The 12,432-nt window shown below is 39.9% G+C and overlaps 1 protein-coding gene across 1 annotated transcript in view; it reads right to left on the bottom strand.

Annotated features, from left to right (window-relative positions):
- Positions 1-4,225: 4,225 nt before the first annotated feature.
- LOC126031217 (S-adenosyl-L-methionine-dependent tRNA 4-demethylwyosine synthase TYW1-like) overlaps positions 4,226-12,432 on the bottom strand; it is a 221,636-nt gene continuing 213,429 nt past the window's right edge. Inside the window, exon 16 of the mRNA XM_049789508.1 lies at positions 4,226-5,340. Coding sequence (XP_049645465.1) covers positions 5,119-5,340 — 222 coding nt within the window. The 3' untranslated portion in view covers positions 4,226-5,118. The remainder of the gene's footprint in view (positions 5,341-12,432) is intronic.

The raw sequence follows: 12,432 nt of genomic DNA, 5'->3' as shown, positions 1-12,432 counted from the left end.
GGAAAGCATCACATACACTGAAAGTCTTAAGACCATCCTGGGCTCCCCACTGTGCAGTTAGGAATAAAGCAACTTCAAGTTAAAGGCTTCACTGTGCTGTGGGAGAAAAGCATGTTGCTTCTTCCAAAAGCCCTGGAGAAGCCCGGCATTTATATGTGCAAATCTGCATCAAAATGTTAGGAATTAGGTTCTTTTATTCTCTTATTTACCAACCAATAACTATACTCAATAAACATACTACCATTTTGGCATTCTTTCAAGAAATAGTAAATATTCTATTAAAATTTGTAGTTAGATTTTTAGTTTTATATTTAAAAATCATAGAGTAGATACTTGAAACATAAGTTAAGTTTTGTTTTAAATCAGTTGTATAAAGAATAAGTGCTTTAGGTATTTGTTATCCATTCTAAAATAACTGTAGACTATCTTAATCTTTTCATGAAAATGCTGTTTTGATTTGCCTATTTTAGATGAAAATAATTTCTTTGTATATATTTCTGTATCTATGTTCATATATATTCATATATTCACATACAAAGTTTTCTAGGGATTTGAATAAAAGAACCAAGTTATTTCGCTGAGAATTTGTTGAGTGATTTGTAATCCCCCTAAATCATATTCTAATTCTTTACGAGGGTCACTCCCCATCCTCTTCTCTGGTTACCTTAGTTTTAGTATCATTCTCCACTGTCTTGACCTAATTTTGTTTTTGTACTTTTACAATTAATTTTATGTACTTATATTTACAGCGGTGGAGTCATCCAGTATGTCTTTCTCAGTCTGATTTATTTTGCCTCCCACTTTCCTCAACCTCCATTTTACTGCAAATGAGGAAATGCCATCTCCTAATGGCTGAGTAGTATCCTGTTGTATAAATGAAACATATATACCTTCTTTTTTGTGTTATTTGGAAATATGCTCAAAAGTGGGACTGCCAGATCATATTGTAGCTTTTTCATTTAAGAAAGCTCAGTAGCATTTTTCAAAATGGTTGCTTAAATTTATATTCCCAGAAGCACAACAGGATTCCTTCCCTCCCTCCTTGAGTCCCCTCATATACTTCTTCTGACTTTTGTTATTGAGTCTTTGGATTGAAGCCATTCTCAGAGGTATAAAATGGTATCTCACGGGACTGGAGAGATAGCATGGAGGTAAGGCGTTTGCCTTTCATGCAGAAGGACGATGGTTTGAATCCTGGCATCCCATATGGTCCCCCGTGCCTGCCAGGGGTGATTTCTGAACATAGAGCCAGGAGTAACCCCTGAGTATGGCCAGGTGTGACCAAAAAAAAAAAAAAAAAAAGTGGTATCTCACTGTGATGTTTTAATTTCCCTCCTTACTTTGCACTTCCCTGATAAGTGATGATGAGCATCTTTTTTGTTTTGGGTCTACACATGAACAGTGCTTGAGAGCAAGTTGCTGGTGAGAGTGGATCACTCCCAGCAAATAAGTGCTTGGGGGACCATGAGGTATGTGCAAGGGACTGAAGAGGACCCCCTGCACACAAAGTCCTTTGAGAGTTATATCCCCAGTCCAATAAGCACCTTTTTATGTCTATAGGTCACTGCATGTTATCTTTTGAGAGGTATAAAGATTTTTTTTGTTGTTTTATTTCCAATTTTAAATTTTATTCTATTGATCCATGATTCTTCTTTCTTATTCTAATACCACACTATTACAGAGAAAGTGGATTTTTTTTCTTTGAGCTCATGGGTTCTTGAAAATTAAAATAAACACCTGTATACAAAACTCAGAAGTTTAATAAGTTAAAGTTAATTGCACAGTTTGAGTAGGTGTGTCCTTCCCCAATGTCCAGGCCTCTCCTTTTTCCCATGTACAATGTAACTCATCCTGATTCTCCAGGCCCTGTCCTCTGTTCAACATCCTAAATTCTGTCCCTCATTGTTTACATCCTATGTTCTCTGGCCCCAGAATCTCATATTACTCATCCAGAATGTTATTTCATTTAACAGTGATATAACTATTGTTTAAACTTACTTTCAGGCAGGCTACACAGTTGTACATTTAAACTTTTCCTCAGATCTTGTTTCGCTCAGCACTTGCTGCAAATTCCTGTGTCCTTATTTTGCTTGAAATGTATATACTAGCTGTAGTGCACTGAGTTGGGCATCTGTGTGATTTTTATCAGCTTTGTAGCAAATATAACCCTAAAATATTTATCCAGAGAACTGTGGTATCTGTTGCTTTATATACTGGTGATGATATATACACCTATTCAGACAAATAAAGGTCTAGTGCTGTAGTACATGGCAATTGGAACTTGGACACACCCTGCCATGATGGGTATATAAGGATATAGACAGACCTTTGGGGGAAAGTTCAGGATAGTGACCAGAGCATTGCCTGAGGGCCAGAGATAAAGCATCAGAGATGCTGCCTGCTTTGTATCTATTCCTTTCTAGATTGTACCAGGACCACCACAGTCACCTCTGGCTGGTAAATTTCCATCTATTACTCACAATCAGAAACCCCTGAGTGGTGGCAGCAGGCCTCAAACTCCAGGAGGAATAAAAATAATACTTGGTTTCTCCCTCTCTTCTCTGTCTCTCAGTTCTGGGGTGGGCAGTCACTATATGTTGGCATCCCTGAATGGGCATGAGGCCACACCCAGCAGCTGGGTCCCATAGGCCCCTGTGAGCCTTGCAGCACCAAGACCTGGCAACCTTGGGCCTCTACAGCCTCGAAGCAGCTGAGCAGCAGGCAGACTTGCAGCTTACTGCAGTAACCTGCTGGTTAATGGAGAATTTCTACAAAGGCAAATAACATAGAGGAGATAGGAGAAGAGAAGTTATAGGTAAAGGGTCCTACAAGTGGAGAATACCAAGGGGCTATATGCATCTGGATGAGGTCTGAGACCATCAGTCATCAGGTCTGCAGTCAGCACTTTCTCATCCATGTCAAATGACTGGTTATCCTTCCATTGAGACAGTCCTGATCTGCAGATCCTGCCCCTCAACTCCTCCATGGCTGCAGGCAGGAAGACTGTGATGGACGTGTTGCAGGCTTGGATTTTGATCAGACCCAATCTCAATAAAGTCCCTGGTAGACACACTAGGGTGATTCTGTGTCTATGGGCTCACTCAGTGCAGATGGCCCAGGCCTGGCTGCAGGCATGAAGTGACAAGTGAACAAAATCCCAGCAAAGCGCGAATTGTTCCCTTTGCCCCAGGAACCATAGCAGTAAAAGCCAGTCCAAGTGCATTTAACTGTCTCTTGTGAGCAAGCCAGAATGGGGTCATCCCAGGCTGAATGGTTTGGGGTGAACAATCAAAGACCCCAGAGAATCCTCTTTGCCCTCTGCTTCACTTTGACAAGTTGGCTACTGCCCTGTGGGTCACATGGTGGCTGAAACAGTTCCGGGCATCTCTTATTTGTGAAAATATAAATATTTATACTGTGAATAATAAAATTAAAAGAATGTGGTAATATAGGACTGATGTGGAACTGGCCCTGTAGTCAAACTGGCCTTTACTACAGTTTCCTTTGATCTCCTAACACTCAATGAAGAAGGGAGGAGGAGAGGAAGTAAAAGGATGAGGGAAAGAGTGAGTGAGGGAGAAGAGCAGAGAGAAGAGGAAAGGGGAAAAGGGAGGGAACAAAGAGAGTTTAATCAGAGGGATCAGAGGGGGAAGAGAAGAGTGGGGGATAAAGTGGGAGAGGAAGATTGTGGGAGCGAGGAAGAAAGAAATGAGCCAGAAAAACTGGGAGATACAGACTGTGGGATGGTCCAAAGTTCAGTCACTGCCTCCAGCTTTGCTCCTCACCTCAGCCTTGGGTTAATAGGAGAAAACAGGCCTTTCTGTGGGCTTCTCAGCTTTTCAGCACCTCATTGTACTTTAAAGTGTTTTCCATCCCTGTTCAGTGGACAGTTGAATGCCTTCTGCCTTGTTGACCGAGTCCATGCCTGCCTCTTGCCTGTCTTATAGTCCAACAGAAAAAAACAAGCCTGAAGATGTGGTGGGCTAAGCAACAACAGTGTGATTCCTGGGATATTTTGTCGCTTCCCATTTCATGTAATCACAGAATAGTATTCTGACACTTTCACTTAGAAATACAGTGCCTAATTTTCAACTGAGTTGGGAGACTGCATTAGAAGATTTTTACTTCAGCAGAAAAGTAAAATCGCTAATATATCAGAGAGTGTAGATCTGATGGAGCTCAGAACCACAGGACGAGACGGATCTTTTAAATACTCAAGGAAATATTTTTGTTTCAACTCTTTACAAAATATTTTTTATTCAGTTTTAAAGATAATGAAAATTTACAAATAATTCTTTTTTTAAAAAAATGCATATTTAAAGATGTTTCTGTGAGAAAACTGTGACCCTCGGCACACAGTATAAAGCAGTTCTGGCTATGATGTGAGCAGAGGAGGCAAGTCCCAGGCAGTGACAAGGTCTTCAAGATGGAGCGTTGCAAAAGAAACTGCACTCGTTGCTTCAAAGTTTGGAGGCTTGTCATTCGCTGACAGCACAAGGCGAGTCCTCAGAGGAGAGTGCATTCATTCAAACCTACTCCATCTACTGCCTTCTATGGTAACAAAGATGAGAACTAGTAGAGCTTTAGATCAAATTTGATTTTATAAAGGGTTTGCACTAAAAAACGTTTAAGGTAATATCTTTGAAGTATTTAAAAATAACAGAATTATAGAAACTCAAATGACTTTCAGGAGGTATCATATTAAGACTTGAGAAAATGATGAAGATTTTAGCTGGTACAGATGTACTTACCCTAGTGTAGTATAAATCACAAAGGTCAACAGCCCATAAAGGGAAGAAAAATAAGATATTCATTCTGTCCAACATTCCATACAACATTTTTAGGATTCCTAATCATTAGAATCCAAAGCTATCGGTTAAATTCTAATAATTATTTGGCACAATCTCTCTAGCCTCCAAAGGATTTTCCTCTCAGAATAAAATCAAGAAAGGGACCGAGTCCTATAAATCCTAGACCTTGACATCTGGTTGAAGACCTTCTCTCCCTAGCCCAGGACATGACTATGCCTCCATATCTTAGAATATCCTTAACATAAAATAGAAGTTGTGTAATCTGTGCTTGGAAAATTCACTGTGGTGTTCAAGAATCTTTCCGGGTTCAACATCCAGAAATATCCTTTGATTTATTCTTTCTCTGATATCTTGTGTCCTTGGGATCAAAGCCTCTTTCACTGGCACCGAATAAAGCCCAGGGAGGAGTTTTGGCCATATAATCCTTGGCGCCAAATGTTTTTGATCCACCACTGTCTTCATATTCCTGAATGAGCTTTTGGAAGCGATCATAATCAATCCACGTCCACCATTCACTATCAATCTTAAACTGGAAAGGAAAAAAAGCAATTAGGTCAGAAAGAGAAAACACTGATTGAAAAATATCAAATTGTAAAACATGATGAACTTTTTTTAATCCCCCATTTTCATTTTCCAGATGTGATCCCATAGCAAAGCTGAATGTACCAAGATAGGGGAGAGTTTCTTTGTCTTCAGATTAGCAAAGCTGGGAGACCCACTGCTGAAGAAAGAATATGTCCTGCAACTTAAATTCAAGTTTATCTTGAACATTATCACTGAAATTCAAGATTAATTAAATTATTTTGCATTATAATGTCTTCACAATAAAGCTGATTTTAATTCCTGGTATTGCTATTTTTAAATCTGGTGTCAATTTTCACGGTTGTGTTAGTAGCACCTAATATAATTCTTTTTATCACTACACTTTGCTTGTGTTATTAGTGAAATTTTAATCAATAGCTTCTAATTTAGAAATGCCAGGGAAATGACTCCAACTAGTCATTTTAGCCAAACATGGATACAATATCTTATTAGTGGAAAGGCTTGTTAAGAATTGTAATTCAATAAGGGAGAGTAATCCAATTTGTACTCTTTTAAGATAATTGCTTCCCTAAAGTCACTGTAGAATAATGACCCAGGAATGAAGAAAACAGAAAATAGGTTGAATAGGCACGCTCTGAAGAAACTACTAATTGAACTGTGAGAGTTCTGAATTAAAAATATCTATTTGGCATTCACTTCTATAAATGTATAATGTATAATACAGTGACACTTGATTTATAAACAGACAACAGCTTTGTTACACCAGCAAAACCCCTGATTCTGTACCAAATTACTAAACTAAGCAAAAAATTCATATCCTTGCTAAGAAAAACAAAAATTAGTTCTTGAATTTAGGATATTTAAACATGATAAATTTAAAAGGCATGGAAAATGTAAACCAATAATAGCTCATTTAAAACCAACAACTATTTTTTCTGAGGAGAAAAATGCAAAGTAAATGAAAAAATTTAGTCTATCTATGAGTCATGAAAATTTTTCTTCCTCTGACATGGTGCCCTCAGTATTCTATGAATCTACAACCCGAAATATAAATCCACACTTTACCATCCCTTGCCCAGTATTGTCTACTAATGTGAAAGCAACCACAGTCCTGTCCAAGTCTCAAAACTAAGGTCAAAGAGGCACTTCTTTCTCCATTCCAAAGCTGGCCAGGCCTTGCTGGTCTTTCCTTTGCAATGCTTGTATCCCTGTGCCTTGATACTGCAGACTCACTTCTGGGATTTGGGAGCAGGCTTCCAGGTGATCTGATTCCAAGTGCTGAGTCTGGGAGTACTATACCTACGTAGCTATAGAAGAGAGTCCCATTATCTAGACTAGAATGTCCAAGTCTTCTTCACACAGACTTTTTCTGAGGAATCCCTCCCTAATCATGTCAGTCCTTGGGGTTCCTTCTGTCTTATTAATACTGACTTATGTCTCAAGACTCCTCATAAATGTTCTTTGCTCAAAGACATCTTCTCAAATTCCTTGATCTTGACCATTTTTACCATACCTTGAACTTGGCTAACAAAAGCTCTGTGGAGACTACTATATCCCATCTTATACTAACACGGCAGGTGTGAGACTATTATCTGGCTCATTATAATTCAATTCATGCTGTTACTAAAGACATATAAAGGTCTCTTCCTTCTTCCACTGTCATTCTAAGAGACAAGATGACATTCTGCTGTTTTTGTCTCCTGGAGTAGAAATGCTTTCCCCCCAGTGGTTTCATAATAGGAAATGTCATATATATGACTGAAAATAGTTTGACTCGAAGCCAATAGACATACCATTGTCCCATGACCACTTATGGGGTGCAGAGAAAGGACAAACCACATACATACCCTCCAAGGACCTGGGAGACTGGACCTGTCAGAAGAGTGAGCTTGGGTCCCCTTCTTATTTGTTTCAATCTGTAGGTATGAAGTCTGACCTGAACCTATTCTACTTTCTTCAGATTTAACAATAACCATTTGCTCAGGCTATTCTGAGAGAGACAAAATAATAGGATAGATTAAAGTCATTTTTCTGACACCTACAGTAAGAAAATATTGTACACCCGTGACCCCATGTGTGCACAAAACTTGTCCCTTCCCAAAACACACCTTCACAGAACTGTACACAATATATTTTAAATATATATAAAATATATTATTATATGTTATATATAATATATATTATTATATATTATAAAATATATAAAATTGCTGGCTTACACGACAACAGAATTGATACCCAATCTACAACAAGCTAGACCACTTATACAGCAGCCCGAGGGGCAAGGGAAGGGGATATGGGATGCATGCTGGGAACAGAGGTAGAGGGAAGACAACTTTGGTGGTGGGAATTCCCCTGATTTAATGCCAATATGTAGCTAAAATATTGCTGTGAAAGATTTGTAATCCACTTTGGTCAAAATAAAAATTATTATTATCAATAAAATAAAATAAAATTGCTGGCTAAAGATTTTCCTTTATATTTTCCCATCTTTTGCTGTGTCTATGCAAAAACAAAACAAAACAAAACAAAAAACTCTACCTCACATACACACACCTTTTTTTCTTTTCTTTTAAATAGGGGCTCCCACCTTTTTTATAGAACCTTGGGACATGGATTACTTTGTTTTTATTTTGTTTTGTTTTGTTTTTTTTTTGGGCCACACCTGGCAGTGCTCAGGGGTTACTCCTGGCTGTCTGCTCAGAAATAGCTCCTGGCAGGCACGGGGGACCATATGGGACACCGGGATTCGAACCAACCACCTTTGGTCCTGGATTGGCTGCTTGCAAGGCAAACGCTGCTGTGCTATCTCTCCGGGCCCAGATTACTTTGTTTAACCACATATTTCTGCATTTTTCTATAAATCTGAGAAGAAAGAAATAAAGAAAGGCTGGGGCCAGGATCCCAGATGCATTGGTAAAGAAAAAAAATAAGGACAGAACTAAATAACCAAGCCAGACAATAACAATAGAATCAAGAGACCTAAACTTTAATAATCTAAACTTAAATGGGCCTGATAACTGGCAGGCCAGGGGGCAAAGGGTGGTGGCATAGATGCAGTCTGGGTTCACTGGTGAAGGGAGGTCGGCATGGATGGTGGAATTGGCCTTGAAAGTCAAATATGAAGGACTCTGTAGATCACAACAGTTTCAATAAAATGAAAAAAAAATATTTTTAATTGTCAGCTAACTAAATTTCCTCACTCCTAAAAAACTTTGTAGATATAGGTTCTTCTGACTATAAAACTAACCCTGGGTAAAAATGGAAGATATTAATTGTGTAGATCTGACTAAAATAGGAGAACTGAAAGCTCTGATTGTCCATGTCTAGGAAAACAAATTAGAAAACAAAGCAGGTGTAACAAAGGCAGGGCTATTGCTACACTAGGCTGCCCCCATCAAAACAGATTGCGAGGCCTCCACAAAATTAATGTCTCCAAGTTTAGGCGGCTGAAAATTTCATTTAAAGGTTTGATAGATGGAGTTTCCTGTCTTTACACAGCCATTTCTTGATGCATATGGGTAAGTGTGGGGGTAGAGTGGGGTGGGAGTGATAATGGGGCATGCAATTGAGGGTTTAAACATGCTGGTGTCTCACAAGGAAACAGTGCCTATCAGACCAGACCCCTCTGCCTATGACTGACCACATTTGTCCATAATTGACCTTAAAGGTTCTCTCTCAAGCAATCCCACTAGGATTAGGACTTCAATACAAGAACTGCAAGGGCCATAAACATTCCATCTGCAACAGCATCCTCTCTCTTAAATCAGTGCTGAGCCATCAAGTCCCTGAGATAAAACTAAATTTAATATGCTCCCTTTCCTAGTTTCTGAGAGTAACCATATTGAGAAATAATAGACTACTCAAAAAATCAAACTGTTTCATGCATAAGGGCATGGCTAAAAGAGCAAAACTAAATATGACTGGCACAAAAGTAAGGCAAAGACAGTGGCACAAAGATAGGAGTGAAGCCTCAAGTCACAAATCTGAGGTTGTATATGTTGGGACACATACATACATACATACATGCCTCAAGAACTCTTCAAAGAATGGTCATAGATAATCTCAAAGACACACCATAAGTTACCAAGGCCAGACAATTGAATGTTCATTTGGTGGAAATAAAAACTAATCAGACATAAATACCAAATCTAAAGTCAATGACAACAGAATTGATACCCAATCTACAACAAGCTGTACAAGGGAAAACAGTTGCACTAGCATTACGGGGGTAAAGAAGGGAGATGTGGGGCCGGCGAGGTGGCGCTAGAGGTAAGGTGTCTGCCTTGCAAGCGCTAGCCAAGGAAAGGACCGCGGTTCGATCCCCCGGTGTCCCATATGGTCCCCCCAAGCCAGGGGCAATTTCTGAGCACTTAGCCAGGAGTAACCCCTGAGCATCAAACGGGTGTGGCCCAAAAAAACAAACAAACAAAAAAAAACAAAAAAAAAAAAAACCCCCAAAAAAGAAGGGAGATGTGAGATGCATACTGGGAACAGGGGTAAAGGGAGGACAACATTGGTGGTGGGAATGCCCCTCACTTATTGTCACTATGTGCCTCAAATATTACTGTGAGAGAATTGTAATTCACTTCAACCACAATAAAAATAAAAATAAAAAAACACAATAAGTTCAATAATGTCTGGCCTTGACTAAATAAACAAAGGCAAGTTGGCAAGGTCTGCAGCCAGGTGAGCCAGGTCTGTGCACTCCACTATTCAAAACAGTCAGACATCTGTTCAAAGGATCTTGTCCTCACTTTTCTCATTTTTCAAGAAAAACTCCATTATTTTAAATGTTCAAAAATCCTGCTAAAGAAGGTAGGTTAGGGGCCGGAGTGGTGGCATGAAACAGTAAGGCATTGCCGTGCTAGCCTAGGACAGACCATGGTTTGATTCCCCGTGTCCCATATGGCCCCCAAGCCAGGAGTAACCCCTGAGCGTTATGGGGTGTGCCCCCCCAAAAAAAAACAAAAAAGGAGGTAGTTTAAACAGATGTATTGATTTTCACTCTTTAAAATCACAGTCAAATGACAGAAAAGTCATTTCTTTTTTTTTTTTTCCCTTGTTTTTTTTTGGGGGGGGGGGCACGCCCAGCAGTACTCAGGGGTTACTCCTGGCTGTCTGCTCAGAAATAGCTCCTGGCAAGGCACGGGGGACCATATGGGACACCGGGATTCGAACCAACCACCTTTGATCCTGGATCGGCTGCTTGCAAGGCAAACGCCGCTGTGCTATCTCTTCGGGCCCAGAAAAGTCATTTCTAAAAGACATGAATGAACCAAAGCAAAAAGATCCAGAAAGAAGAAAAAAATTATGGATGAGAAAAGCTAGCCTAGCAGACTCAAGAAAGACAACTGAATCCAAAGCTGGAAAATAGGAAAATTCAAAATTCAACCTAATTGTTTCAGAACACCTCCAAAAGCTCAGAAACAGCAGTAGCATTACCCCAGAAGTCAGAATAAAGTAAGTCCCAAACTTCTTCCTTCAAATCCAAAGACAGGATTACTTTATGATTCAGAAACTGTTAGTACCCCAGTGGACTTAACCCCTTGTCTCCCCTCTAACACAGCAGAGCAGCTGCCCTGAGGGCCTCAGAAGGCAAGAGGTTTATTCTCATAAAGGAGGGAAGGAACAGCTGAGACAGAGGGGAAGGTAATGAAAGGAGGCTTAGAACAACCTCATTCACAGTCTGCTTCCTGACCTCTGACGCAAGGTCAACCACAGCAGGGTAAAAGTAAAGACCCTTTGAGAGGCAGAGTGAACTGACAAAAGACACTGAGGTAGTTCCCTAAGGATAACCGATGGTTACTCTAAGATCAGTTCCATTCTGTCCCAATGTGCAGGCTGGTCTCCCTCTTCAACATAGATAGCCAACCAGTGACTCAAGAAAACTTCTAGCATAAGAGTCAGATGAACCAAAAATAACAGTAAAGTAAGTCTATGCAGAAAAGTGAGTTATTGTTTGAGCATAACAAACAAAACAAAGCCCCCTACAACAAAATTAGACTATCCTTGGAGAATAAAGAAATACTATATATAAGGAAAGTCATGCTTTAAAAAGCAATACTCGGGCCCGGAGAGATAGCACAGCGGCGTTTGCCTTGCAAGCAGCCGATCCAGGACCTAAGGTGGTTGGTTCGAATCCCAGTGTCCCATATGGTCCCCCGTGCCTGCCAGGAGCTATTTCTGAGCAGATAGCCAAGAGTAACCCCTGAGCACCGCCGGGTGTGGCCCAAAAACCAAATAAATAAATAAATAAATAAATATAATAAATAAATAAATAAATAAATAAAATAAAAAGCAATACTCAAGTCAACTCAAATTTCAAATAGAAATGAAGGAATGTGGTAAAGAAAATACAATATAAAAAATTTCCTAGAATTCAAACATAAAAGAAATATGATGGGGCCGGCGAGGTGGTGCTAGAGGTAAAGTGTCTGCCTTGCAAGCGCTAGCCAAGGAAGGACCGCAGTTTGATCCCCGGGTGTCCCATATGGTCCCCCCAAGCCAGGGGCAATTTCTGAGCGCTAAGCCAGGAGTAACCCCTGAGCATCAAATGAGTGTGGCCCGAAAAACCAAAAAAAAAAAAAAAAAAAAGAAATATGAGAGAAATTAAGAGTGTACAGAGATCTAATTTAAAAATAAATGTTCTTAGAAGAAAGAAGAAATATGAGGGAGGAAAAAGTCAAGTAAATCTTGGAAATATTTTCAAGAGTGAAAATCAGACATTTTGAGATTAAAAGGGACCACAAAGGGCCTGGAGCTTGGCTCAGGATTGGGGCACCCACCATCAACAGACACAAGGCTGAGGATTTTATCCCCAGCTCCAACCACATTCAGAGAGTGATCCCCACAACCCCCCTGCACTGAAGAGTAAAATCCTCATTGCTATCACAAAGCGTGATGAGATCTCTGGCACTTTGCCACCAAAAAACAACCCAGCTCAAGTGGCAAGTATCATAAGTGGGCAAGCAAAGCAATAAAGCCTATGATGCTGGGTTTGCTCAGTCCAGGTGAGCAATCACAGTTAAAAAAAAAGTGTCTGATATCCCATCATTGCCTTTAGGCCAGCCAGAGG

The sequence above is a fragment of the Suncus etruscus genome, chromosome 15, assembly GCF_024139225.1.
Source record: "Suncus etruscus isolate mSunEtr1 chromosome 15, mSunEtr1.pri.cur, whole genome shotgun sequence".
NCBI lineage: Eukaryota > Metazoa > Chordata > Mammalia > Eulipotyphla > Soricidae > Suncus > Suncus etruscus.
The sequence above is the reverse complement of the archived record's forward strand: the minus strand, read 5'-3'. Positions and strand labels throughout refer to the sequence as shown.